The sequence below is a fragment of the Macrotis lagotis genome, chromosome 1 (genome assembly GCF_037893015.1).
Source record: "Macrotis lagotis isolate mMagLag1 chromosome 1, bilby.v1.9.chrom.fasta, whole genome shotgun sequence".
Classification (NCBI taxonomy): Eukaryota; Metazoa; Chordata; class Mammalia; order Peramelemorphia; family Peramelidae; genus Macrotis; species Macrotis lagotis.
In genome coordinates this window covers 665699766-665713988 of record NC_133658.1, presented here as the reverse complement: position 1 = coordinate 665713988, position 14223 = coordinate 665699766, and the positions used below count along the sequence as shown (strand labels likewise).

The window sequence follows — 14223 nt, the reverse complement described above, 5'->3', positions numbered from 1 at the left end:
TGTTGTCCTTCCAAGTTCCCAGGCATTAAGAAATTCTTACCAGGCATGCTTGACTCAGCCTATATTCCATAACTAACACTTCTTGTAAGCTCTTTGAAGACCCCTCTGTTAATTGTCTTAATGTGATCTTCAAGGAAGCTGGAGACATTTTTTTAATTATCTGTTGAGACAAAGTTAAATACATCAATCATCTCTTCACTACCTCTCTTAAACCAACATAATCTTCGTCTGCACATATCCTTTATTTACAACAAAATGGCTTAATGGACTTGAAGTTATGAAGATCTGAGTTTTAATACTACTTTAAATATTTTTTAGCTGCATTTTATTTCTCTCCAACTCTGCATAATGGAAATAATAGCAACTACCTCCTTTAGTTGTGAGAATAAAATGAAATAACACATAAAAATGTTTGACAAACTTTAAAGCACTATATTAATGCTAGCTCTAATATCTTCAAATATTCAATATGAAAATTATAGACATGATGACAAAGTTTTAATACTTCTATTTCCTCTCATATCTGCACTAGAGACTGTTGACAGTGTTTCTACATGTCCACAGGATTAACTATGTCACATCACAGTCTCAGTTTTCACATCTGGATAAAGAAAATAATAATAGCACCAATTTAATATGGTCAAGTGAGATAAGACAATGTTTACAAAGAGTTTCATGAAAGTTAAAAATGCTACATATACCTCTATATATGCACATATACATATAGGCAATTTAGGTTTTCATGAATGCTAAAAGGCTCTGTGGAAAAACTGTAAAGTTGGGATTCCGATTGTTACTACATAGAGTTACAAGTTTAAATTTAGCCCAGGCATCATAAATCACCACAAAGTATTTTTTGTTTCTTTGAAAGATTTTATTTATTTTGAATTTCACAATTTTCCCCCCAATCTTGCTTCCCTCCCCCCACCCCCACAGAAGGTAGTCTTTATATTGTTTCCATGGTATACATTGGTTGAATGTGATGAGAGAGAGAAATCATATCCTTAAGGAAGAAACATAAAGTATGAGATATAGCAAAATTACATAATAAGATAACTTTTTTTTAAAAAATTAAAGATAATAGTCTTTGGTCTTTGTTCAAACTCCACAATTCTTTCTTTGGATACAGATGGCATTCTCCATCGCAGCTAGCCCAAAATTGTCCCTGATTATTGCACTGATGGAATGAGCAAGTCCATCAAGGTTGATCATTACCCCCATGTAACTGTTAGGGTGTACAATATTCTTCTGGTTTTGCTCATCTTGCTCAGCATCAGTTCATGCAAATCCTTCCAGGCTTTGAAGTATGGTTTGGGTATGAATTCAGAAAAGTCACAAAATATCAAGTAAAAATAATCTTACACATTGTATACATATATACAACATGTACATGAATACTTATAATCACAGAGAGCTGTAACATAATTACATGTGTATACCCACATACTTTTTATGCAAATGTTCAGATCAATAGCTAGTGTAAGTAAAAGAATAATAGGGAAGACAAATTCATTTAATGAAAAATACAGCTTTATGGAAATATAAAATTTTGCTTTTATCATTTTGGAGGGAGAACACAGAGATCAAACAAAAAAGGCTATTTTCTTATTAGATGACAAAAATGTTCTTCATTTAAGCAAATACTATCCTTTCTCCCATTTTATCCAAGGAACTTCAAAGTAGACAGCATGTCATTATTTATCCTGTGATATTAGTTTAATATTTTTACAGAATTTTTATTTCAATTCAATAAGCACTTGTTAAGTACTTAATATGTGCCAGACAATGAGTATATAAAAACAAACAAACAAAAAAACACACCAGAAAAGCAGTCCTTGCCCTAAGGGATTTTCATTGCAAAAAGTAAGCCCTTAATAAATGTTTGTTGAATTATGCCATGTTAAATTTGTTTTTCTAATAACATAAAAATTATTTACATAAAATGCAAAGATTGTAATCCAAAGCTGTAAGGATTATTATTTAATGATATTAAGAAAATTCCATGAGAAAGTAATAAATTTACTGAATAGTTTAAATAGCTTTTAAAATAAAGCAAGTAACTCTTTCCTCTTGAAAATTTTAGATTCTCTATCAACAGAGTTGATGTAACAGAGAATGTAACAGTTGCATTCTATGCTGGACTCTTTAATTACCACATTTTAGCTTGGGTTTGCATCATAATTAACCTTTTCCTAGAGATACATAATATCCTCTAGAACTGCTATTAAATGAAACTATTTTTATAAATAAGCAATAACCAACAAAGATTAATGTGAAACTTCAATGAAGTCATAGCACTCTTCTAAATATGAAATTTCTTTTTCTTTTGCTATCATTGGCTATCTTTCACTTTCTCTTTAAAAGGGTGGTTGTTCCCTTCATTATTGAAGAAGACCAAAATGGCATCATATTGTTCAAAACAAATTATGATGTGTCTGACTGTGGCTGATCAGACCAATATGAACTCGGAATGCTCTACCACAGGTTGAGCACAAATAGTCTACATAAATATTTGGGGCACTTACTCTAAACTTATATGTCATGTTTCCTTTGAGTTGCTTCAATTTTGCCCTTCTCATAGAGTGCAACATCCCAAAGTTCTTAAGAATGAGTGCTTGCCCTATGTGAGTTCTCCCAAAAATTACTCCTTCTGGCAAGTATACATATTTCTGGCATTCAAACACAATTTGGGGAGTAGATCATGAACCTTACACAGACAAATGACATAATAAAATTGATAGGGGTGATTTCAACTGCAGATATTTTGCTGGGACTACCTTTCTACCAAAAGCATAATAAACAGATCTATCTTTGAATTGTAATGATCACAATTTATCCTTCAAAGAAGTAGATGAAGCAAAGAGTTCAACTGTTATTCTGAACATGAATCTTACCAACAAGAAGGAATTGACTGCTAAAGCAGAAATAACAGGAACACTAGGACAAGAGGCCACTCCATCTTAGAATACAAAACAGAGACAGAGGAGAATAAAACTAATCTGACAACTTATATTTTGAGAGAATAGATTTTGAAGCTTCAGAGAAAGGAAAGGTAGGAGCCAAAGACCTATTATTCTACAGGTGAGCTTAAATCACGAAGAATGGGAATCTGCCAGGACTGAAATTCTTTTTTTTTTTAGGTTTTTGCAAGGCAATGGAGTTAAGTGGCTTGCCCAGGCCACACAGCTAGGTAATTATTAAGTGTCTGAGACCAGATTTGAACACAGGTACTCCTGACTCCAGGGTTGTTGCTTTATCCACTGCGCCACCTAGCCACCCCCAGTATTGAAATTCTTAAAAAAATTAAAAACAAACTTCTGACAAAATAAAAATCTTAAGATATCTAAGGAAATCAAGGTAGTTATAAAATGAATTCAGGAAAAAAAATGAATCCAGTTTTTTAGAAGGTATGTTTAGAAGACAGTAACAATAGCTAACAGAAGATGAGTACCAAGTAATAATCTTGTAGGGATATCAGGAGCCCAAAGCCAAGGAAAAACCCAAGTTGGCAATGATGATAATGATGATGATAATGATGATGATTATCCTTCAATCTCGAAAATGACCATGACATCAGGGAAATGATGCCATGACAAGCACATGAATTGGATTTGAGTCAGAGGATGCTGTGCTAAGTCACCAGCCTTACTTTCTCCCAACCCCCACCCCAAAGCCAGATATGAATCAGGACAACTGGAGATGGCCCTGGATGTGAGGCAGAGTTAGGTGACTTGCCCAAGGTCACACAGCCAGTGTTAGTAAGTATCAAGTATCTAAGAGTAGATTTAAACTCTCAACTTCCTGACTTCAAGGTCAGGAATCTATCCACTGAACCACCTAGCTTTCCATAGTTAAGAATAAATACATTGGGCAACAGAAGTATTCTTTTGGCTGCTCTGGAGGCAAGAAAATGCTCAAAGAAGGGGCAGGATCATTACATGGGATGGATGGATAATAGAGAAAAGACAAGGCTATTCAGCTATCATTTTGTTCTATCTTCTCTTCTTTTTTTTTGCAAGGCAAATGGGGTTAAGTGACTTGCCCAAGGCCACACAGCTAGGTAATTATTAAGTGTCTGAGGCTGGGTTTGAACTCAGGTACTCCTGATTCCAGGGCCTGTGCTCTATCCACTGCACCACCTAGCCACCCTATCTTCTCTTCTAAGAATAAAAAACTTTGAATTAGGATAGGACATAAAGTGTGAAAATCTAAGACAAGTGAGGAGTTAGTAAAGATCACTTATTTAAAATCATATTCATAAATTATTTCATCTGGGGCCAGGCCTGAAAAAGAGGATAGTTGGAGGACAACAGCAACACAAAGAAATATGACAGGAAGAGGGCAAAGTCCCAAGAAGGGGAAGAGAAATAATAATGGTACAAAGAACAGTCCAACTAGAGGTGCCATTGCTCAAGAAGAACAGGTACACCACCTCTGCCAAAGAAACCCACATACACCTCACAAAATGCTCAGGGATGAGGAACCAGCAGGGATGAGGGATAAAGGAGAGTATCATGGTGATGGAATCATAAAGGAGACATCAAATAAGACGTGTGTGCAATGAATATAGTGTGCAGTAAAGGAACAATGACCTCTAAACTGCTATAGGAAGTGGAAGGCACTGAGGCACACTTCTAGCAGGCCCTGGTTATAGCTCTATACTAAGCTACCTTCAGTGATTTCAAGTAAGTGGCACAGATGAGCTATATATCCTAAGTTACTAAAAGAACAGTTAAATATGAATGTTGAAACACTTTAGTGGTCTCCAAAAGGCTGTGGAGAACAGAAACCTGTTGCAGCATTATAGAAAAGCAAATGGTTTTATCTTCCATAGAGGAAAGAGGGAACCTGTGGACTATATTTTATCCTAGGAAAAATTATGGATTATGTTTTTAAAGAAGTTATTCATGGACCTTAAGGAAGGGAAACAATGAGAACATCTTGATGACCAATAACTAGAAATACAGAGATTTCTTTTTATCTATTTACATTTATTTGTTTGTTCATTTATTCCACAAGGATTTACTGAACACCTATGTTGTGCCAAACACTGTGCCAAGTATTATGAATACAAAGACAAAAATAAAAGTCTCTAACCTCAAGGAGCTTATTCTACCATTCTATTTAGTATATAAAATCTATGATATGTCCAGGAAAAAAATATTTTTAAGAACAACTAAATCTCTAAATCCTATACTTGCAAGAAAGAAGAAATGTCCAAAAGAATTATAATCACTCCTGAATTACCTATTCTGAGATATGAACTGACTGCCTTTTAACTCAAGGGACAATTTTTTCCTTTTTATCCAAAGAGCTTTATTTAGTATACCTAAAGAAGGGAACTCTGACTCTAAAGGTTAGGTTATAGCACAAGTCAGCAGGACATACTAGGAAGTTAAGTCATCTCCACACTACACAGTTCTTACCATTAAGAGTAGCAGAGGATATAGCAAATGCCTTTCTTATATGTGAGGCTAGGTTTTACTCACTGTGTTTTAAGAGCAGGTGAATTTTTATTTATTTCATCAGGAATAGGTTCACAGATGCAGAGGTGGAAAGGATTTTACAAGTCATCTAGTCCAACTTCTTTATTTTACAGATGAATAAAATAAAGCCAAGAGAGGTTGTATGACTTGTCCAAGGACAAATAAGTGGTAGAATTGAGATTTATACCAAAGTCATCTAACTCCTAAACCAACATTTTTTTCTACTGCGCCATACTGCTTCCCTGTTGGGAGTATCTGCTAGCTTTCTGAGAACTTGCTTCTAAAATGGTTATCCGATTCATTCTCCGCATTTTAAGGTTAACCAGTTCTCTTAATCAAATGTAGTTAGGTTTATAGATTGAAGACAAGTTACTTGGGTTCAAATCTCAGGTCTGCCATTTATCAACTGAGGGAACTTCACTAAGCTATTTAACTTGTGTAAACCTTTGTCTCTTCATCTGCAAAATAAGGATAATAATATCTGTGCTGTCTTTCTGAAAGGGTTATTTGGAGGAATGCACTTTGTAAAGTTTAAAGTCCAATTAAAAAATTAGGTCATTATTATCTGTTCCATTTTTAAGTGATTTCATATATTCTATCAGACTTAATTGTTTTTAAATAAAATTGCTAGTTGTTTTGCTTACATTTTCATTATTTCTGGATAAGCAATAATTATGTTAGCTTGTACAGTGCTCTGGAAAGAGAAGAGGCACTCAATAAATCGTAGTTTTACAGAATGACTAAGAGGCAGATTTAACTAAAAATAGCCATCCACATTTAGCTATAACTTGAGGCTTCACTCTCAAAAATGTAGAAGCAACAATGAATTTTTTTGCATTTTTACAAGTTATTTTTTATATTTGTAAACAAAATTTCTGAGCAGTTGAAATATTGGTTTATTTTATGGCTTTGTAACTATATGGAAAAATGGGGGGGGATGGAAAAAACAATTCAAGTATTTTTGCTAGTGTATATGGAAGGATATTCCCACTTGCTTTGGTTGAAATGTCAGAAATAAAGTGATATTTCATACTTTAGGCAAATTTGAGTAAGATAAGCACACAATGTGAGGTTAATTAGACAAAGTAGTTTTTCCTCCATTTACATAGGTTGTAAAATCATCATTAATTGAGGATTATACTAAAAGAAAGCTCAAAGTGTACCTAACAATAACAAATGTACAAGTATTTGTCGAAGACTACCAAGCTACAGATAGAATCTATTGCTATTCAGGTCAAATGCTAAAATCAGAGAAAAGTGAAGTAAAAATTGAACCTTCAAAGTAATCAGCCACAAAATAAATCTATATCAACAATTACCATCACAATTCAAAGTATGAGACTAAAATATACTTTTAAAATAAATGTGTTCTGAGCTCACTTTAGTACAATAATATTTTAAGGTCATTATTCTTCACATTTAAGTTATTCAGAATAACTTCACAAGAAGCTATTAAAGCCAAAGTCTATCACTGTCATTAAAAGCAAGCACTGTAATCATTTACCAAATAAGAAATTTTTGCAAAATTGTTGATGATGAATTCTATATTGAAATTCTATATTCTTAAATCTGGCCTGTTTTCTTATTGGGGCGGGGCAAACTATCAAACTTACTTTTATCTTTGGTTAAAGGGCTTCTATTAGTCTATTCCATAGCAAAACCCTCTACAGCTCAATGCTAAAGCATTTGCCACATATTCATTTTTCTCCTTAATTCCTTTCATATTTCATATCTGTCCTTATAGAATATGGAAAATAATAGAGGGGAGTTCTTCTTTTCTAGGTCTACTATCTACTTGAATTGATCTGCATCATTTAGCAATTAAGTGAGGAATCTGGGTTTCCAAGAGTTTGAAGAGGTAATCAATATCAGATTCTCTAACCCAAGATCCCCAAAGGAAAGTGACATAACAGAGTACAATACAGAGACTTTTAATGTCGTATTCTAGGTCTTACTACAACCATATTACATTGATGATATGCATACATTACCTTCAACTGCTCAAGTGCAAAAGGCGAACCATCTTCTTGTAAATTCTGAATAATTTGTTCCATAGTATTTGCTGAAAAACACCTAAGAAGGGGAAATTTATTATATCACCTATTAGTGACCTAATTTTCATTTCTTAACTACCAGTGAGTTTGAATTTGGGATTGAAAAAAAAGGCATGATTACCCAGACACACAAGAAAAATATAATTTGTCCAATATAATTTAAAATAGCAAGAAATAGACTTATAAGAAATAGACATATAAGAAACTATTTTTGACCAAACTTCACTAATGGAAAAGCAAGCCTAAATATTCATTTGCTCTATTTTATCCTTTCATTCCACTTACTATGATTATTTCTAAGTTATTCTGTTGTTGTTGGGGGGGGGGATGGGGCAGGGAAATCTTTGATTTCACTAATAAAGGTGCTCTCTTCCCACCTTCCAGGAAACTCCCTCTACCAAAGCAGATAGAGGACTCAGACTTGCTCAGAAATACAAAGCTAGCCTGTGCCAGAAGCAGGACATGAAACTTACTCGGTCTTCCAGACTCTAACACTAGATCTATATCCCTTACACCACACCATCTCCTAAAACATTCATCAAAATTAACAGATATGTCAATATTTTTCATGTAAAAATAAACACTTCTAAAAAGTCTATAGGTAATTACTATACACTTATTTATAAAAATTTTATTTAGCTTTTTCCCTATCCTATTTGTTTTTTTTTTTTTGTGATTTAACTATATACAATATTTTACTTGATACCGTGAACAAATGACTTTAAAGAATTTAACAGTTCACAGAGATTTTCCTTTTGGTCAAACTGTTACCCCTTCTGCCCCAACCAGGTGCCTTATCCAAATCTAGTATTCCCATTTTTCTATCCCAATCACTGTTACTGACCTGAAGAAATAGGTCAAATCTGAATGTCAAACCTGAATGAAAATAAAAGCAATGTGTTCTCTAAACTGGAATTATATACATTATATAGTTATTGTGCATTTTCTAGACTTCATATCATTGAAATGTTAACAAATTCAACATAAGATACTTTTGCCATAGGAACAGATACACAAGGATTGCTACTAAATAACTGTTACTACTGATGAAGTTGAGGGTTTCAGAAAAACCTGGGAAGACTTTGATGAACTGATACAAAATGAAGACAGGAGAGCCAGAAACAATTTACACAGTAAACAAATATATTGTAAAGACAATCAACTGAGATAGACTTAGTATCCTGATCAAAACAATGACCTACTATAATTCTAAAAGATTAATGATGAAATTGATAGACACAGCATGCATATAGAAGCATATCTTTCTTTTTTAAAAAAAATTTGCCTGTTTTTTGGGAGGGGGCAAGGGATAGCTAATAAAGAAATTTGCTTTGTATAATTATACATATTTGTATTATGCCTTGTTTTTCTTGCCTTCTCAGTGGGTAGGGGAAGAGAAATGGGGAGGGACAGCATTTGGAACTGAAAAAAATCAACTTAAAAAATGTACGTACTCTAAACAAATAAATGTAATAAACTAGAAAATAAATAGATAAATGACTAAGTAGATGCATGAAGATCTAAAAAGAATACCTGTTAATACTGTCCATATGTTCCTCAAGTATAAAAGGTTTATCTTGATCAGCTTGACACTGCACGAAAAGAGATGACAAAAATTTTGTCTCAGTTAATTGAAGGAATTAAGATAATGTAGAAATCCCAAAACTGCTATGGCTTATGAATTTAATAATAATAAATATAGATATTGAAAATAGATAATAATGAAATACAGATCTTTTAAGAGACAACAATAAATTATCATGTTGGTCAAATTACATCTACAATGGCAGAAAAATATACATAATTTGCTATGTTCAAAATAAGGATAATAATTTATATAGTACTTTAAAGTTTATAAAATTCTTTACAAAGATTGTCTCATTTCGGAGTATGAAATATGCTGCTCTATTATGGACTCAGAATTACTTTAGACAATTTTAGGCTTTTTTTCCTGTATTCACAAAAGATTCAACAAGTATGCTCATGTATCATGATCATGCTTGGTGCCAATTGTAAGTCTACAATTTTCTGACTTATGTGAGAGAATGTAAATTCACATAATCTCTAAGGAAAACAAAGGAATATTGGAACTTATTTTAAGATAGAGGTTTAGGGGGCAGTTAGGTGGAGCAGTGGATAGAGTACCAGCCCTGGAGTCAGGAGGACCTGAGTTCAAATTTGGCCTCAGACACTTAGTAATTGCCTACCTGTGTGACCTTGGGAAAGTAACTTAACCCATTGCCTTAAATAAATTTTTTTTTAAAAAAGATAGATTGTTTACTAAAGGCTAGAGTAAAACTTCATAATGCTATGAATCTATTTTAGGTTCTCATTTTTTTTTTTTGACAATGTCATCCTGTTCACCAAAAAGTAAATAAGTGAGATTTAAGTTTCTGGAGTAGAACCTCTAAAAAACATAGGTTTGGTTTTGTGTGTGTGTGTGTGTGTGTGTGTGTTGTTTTGTTTACAAAACACACTGTTCTCTTGTGGAAGAGGCAGTGAATAAGCAAGGTTGTAACAAACCTTGATAGAATAACGTACATTCTATAGGTTATCAATGCCCTTTAAGGACATCTAATCCAATTCACCCAAGTATGAACTCTATATGACATCAATAAAAAAGTGTCAACTCAGCCTCCTTGTGAAGATTTCCATGATGAGAAATCCACTACTTCTAAAAGCTTTTGAATAGTACCTTTTTTAAGCCCATCTTTACACTGAACCCAAAACCCAAGGCTACCTCCTTACAGATTTTACCCATGGTTCCTAATTCTGCCCTCTTAACTCAAGCAGAACAAGTCCAACCTTTCTTTCATATTATTCTGTCATGTTCCCTGCACCTGTTACTAGGCATCTCTTTTCTTACAGGAAACTGGAAGTAATCTTAGCTCTTAGACAATCTAGAAACTTGAGACCTCAAGCCAAGACAGTTAACCATGTGTGTGCTGTATGGTCTGTGTCTCTCTCAGCTTAAAACTCATACCTATGAATGACTATTACATACATATATATGTATATGCAATACCTTAAATAGTTCCTTTAATTAAAACCTGATGTTAAAACTATCAATTGGATTACCTTCTTATGGTAAACATCTAAGACTTCTGCCACATTTTCTTTTGAAGGTGATTTCAGGGTCAACAAATCTTTTTCCAGCATAGTCAACTAAAGAGTAGAATTGAAGTAAAATTGAAATCTCACAGAAAAAAACATAAAATTAAAAAAACACTTAAAAAAATAAAGATAATCTTATTTAGACATGATTCTATTTCTTCATACTTAATGAATGATTTCATTATTCTTCTTTGTAGGAAGGCACATTCTCATACAACAAATATTACTAGGAGAGAGGCTAAAAAGGTAAAAGGAAAGTTGAATAAGGAGAGCTACTTTTACTTTTACAACTACTTTTGTCTATTCCCTAGTCAATTCTATCTTATTAAGTTACTCTCTCAAGATAAAAAAGATAGCAGCAATTTATAGTTATTATTGAGAATAATATCTCGCTTCCTAAGAAGTAGTTTATATGGTCTTGATATAGGCGATGAAATAAAGAAATTAAAACATTTCCTCTGTGCTTATAAATTTTATGGAAAAACTGATACTAGCTGATAGGATAATTTTTTTCCTTATTGTAATTTAAGATTACATTCATATTTGTCTCAGATTGATTTCAAAACGCATAGCATTTACAAAAAGCTTACTAATCTACAAAAATTCCACATTCTTTAAATCACAACTATATGAGGGGCAGCTAGGTGGAGTAGTGGATAAAGAACCGGCCTTGGAGTCAGGAGAACATGGGTTCAAATCCGGTCTCAGACACTTAATAATTGCCTAGCTGTGTGGCCTTGGGCAAGCCACTTAACCCCAATTGCCTTGCAAAAACCTAAAAAAAAAAATCACAACTATATGGTCAAGTCTTGTGCAATATATCACATCTTACACAATGTCAGTGGACAAGTTATGTATTTTATGACTTTAAGAAGATTCAACAGGAGATGGAGCCAAGATGACAAGAATCCAGGCAGCCACACAGGTGAACTCTCCCACATTCCCTTCCAAACACCTTAAAAAAACTGCTCAAATCAAATTTTGGAGTAGCAGGGCCAACTTAAGACAGTGTAAGATATGTTTCCAATCTAAAATAACGTAGGAGGTTTGTATTAGAGATCTGTGACAACCAGGAGCATCAGTAAGGGCTATGACAGTAGCAGCAGCAGCTTGAAAGATGCATGGGAAAGGTCTGTTGCACTGCAGTTAGAAAGGGTCCACAGTGCAACCTGTCATACAGGAACAGACCACAGAGCACCTGGGATCCTTGGGGATGCCTGGGTCCGTGGAAGTCAGTGTCAGTAGCAGTTTCCAGACCTGTCAGCCCAGGAATTGCCAAGGACAACTTGGAAGGTCAGCAGGACCTTCAGCACACCTCCAGAGTGGGGCGGGGGGGGGGCAGTCCAGTGCAGGCCTCAATGCAGACCTGACCAGGAGCAGGCCTGGGGAACCACCTGGCAGCTACTTCAGAGCACTCAGTCCACAGACAGTAAGGGGGTCAGGGTCAATTGTAGAGGTCTCTTTGCTATCCTTGAGGCAGAACTCTATTGCTTTGCTCATACTCAGATCCAGGTCACAATTTGGGTGCTCAGTCCCAGGACGGGGAACAGAAGCACAACAGAGTATTCCAGCAGTAGAACAGGGATCCTTCTCACAGTTCCAGAGCAGAGGGAAAGTGTTTGTGGTCATTCACATACCAGAGCACAGACCAGGGGAGCTGTCAGGGTCTTTCATAAGAACTTGGAAGAATTGAAAACTTGCAAGTCCCTGGGGGAACCCGAAAACAACTGCAAAAATCCTCAAAAGCTTGGGACAATGTGTCCTCCACCCTGGAAGCAGAGTCCCACCTCAACAAAGAGTTGGGGAAATGAACAAACAATAGAAGAAAAAACCCCATAGACAAATACTTTGGTCCTATGGAGGATCAAAATACACACTCAGAAAATAACAAAGACAAAAAGCTTCTAATCTCAAAGCCTCCAAGAAAAATATGAATTGGTCTCAGGCTATGAAAGAACTCAAAAAGGATTTTGGAAATCTAATAAGGGAGTTAGAGGAAAAAAATTGGAAAGAGAAATGAGAACAATGCAGGAAAAATCATGAAAACCAAATCACCATCTTGGTGAAGAAGATACAAAAAAAATACTGAAGAAGAGAGCATCTTAAATGTTAAATACCACTTTGGGTCAAATAGAAAAAGCAGTCCAAAACACCAATGAGGAGAAGACAGTATCTGCATGTAACTCACAAGAACTATATCATCACATTATGGCTGGTAGAAGGACTTTACCTTGAAAGGATGATTGTAAGATGATTATGTTGGGATAACTTCAAAAAAAAATTAAGAGTGAGAAAGGGGGATGCAATAAGAGAAGGGCAAAGGGAGAAGTTCAATGGGGAAATTAATCTCACATAAAAGAGGCTTGTAAGGAAAAACCTTTTATAGTAAAGTAAAAATGGTCAGGGGTTGGGAGGTGGCAGGCAATATTTGAACTTCATTCTTATTAGAACTGATTCAAAGGTGCAGTTGGAAGGTGCAGTGGATAGAGCACTGGCCCTGGAGTCAGGAGGACCTGAGTTCAAATTTGATCTCAGACACTTAATAGTCACTTTATTGTGTGACCTTGGGCAAATCACTTAACCCTAAAGCCTTGCCAAAAAAAAATGATTCTGAGAAAGAAGAATATATGTATTATATGGTACAGAAATCTATCTCATCCAAAAGCGAAATAAATAGGAAAAGGGATAAGTGATATAGGGAGGGGCTGGAAAGACTGAGGGCCTGAGAAACTGACCTGCTGGATCAGAGGTGGGGCTAGACTCAGAATTTTCTATGACTCAGATAGAATGATTTTTAAAAACACTACCTCCTTAAAAAGGGGGACAGGAAGGAGATGGGAGGAGGGAGGGGATTGAATGAGGTAAATCTCATTACACTAAGAGGTATAAAATACCTATTGTAATAGAGGGAAGGGAGGAGATGAGAAACACCTGAATCTTCTTCTCATCAGACTTGGCTTAAAGTCAATTTACACATACTTAGTTAACTTAAAAAACATCTAACCTTTCAAGTATCAAAAGTGGAAAAGGGGAGGGGGGGAATGGAGAAAGGGAGGGGAGGGGGAAAGGGGAACTAACAAAAAGGAAGGGAAGGGAAAAGGGAAAAAGGGAAAGGGGAAAGAAAGGGGAGGGAGTGATATATGAGGGCAAACACACTGAAGGGGGTGGTATTCAGAAACAAAATTCTGGGGAATATGGATAAAGAGGGGGAAGGGAGAAAAATACAAACAGAGGGAAGATAGCATGGAAGGCAATAAAGAATTAGTAATCATAACTTTGAATGTGAATGGGATGAACTCTCCCTTAAAATGTAAGCCAATAGCAGAGTGGATTAAAAACCAGAACCCTACAATATGATTTCTCTCTCAACACACTCAATTTGGATCAATGTACAACATGGAAACAAAATAAAGACTGACAGATTGCTTTCCATGGGGGGGGGGTGGAGGTAAAATTGGGAGAAAAATTGTAAAACTCAAAATCTTTAAAAAAAAGATATATATATGTATATGTATATATATAAAATCATCAGAGGGAAGGCACTAGACTTAAGGAGAAATGTGAAATGT

General features: G+C 35.0%; 1 protein-coding gene across 2 annotated transcripts in view; it reads right to left on the bottom strand.

The window, feature by feature from the left end:
* Positions 1 to 14223, bottom strand: part of HIBCH (3-hydroxyisobutyryl-CoA hydrolase) — a 118481-nt gene that overhangs the window by 19720 nt on the left and 84538 nt on the right. For both annotated transcript variants that reach the window (XM_074215501.1, XM_074215500.1), the window contains exons 9-12: positions 10619 to 10705; positions 9074 to 9132; positions 7478 to 7559; positions 41 to 160 (exon numbers count right to left, since the gene is read on the bottom strand). In XM_074215501.1, the coding sequence (XP_074071602.1) occupies positions 41 to 160; positions 7478 to 7559; positions 9074 to 9132; positions 10619 to 10705 (348 nt within the window). The remainder of the gene's footprint in view (positions 1 to 40; positions 161 to 7477; positions 7560 to 9073; positions 9133 to 10618; positions 10706 to 14223) is intronic.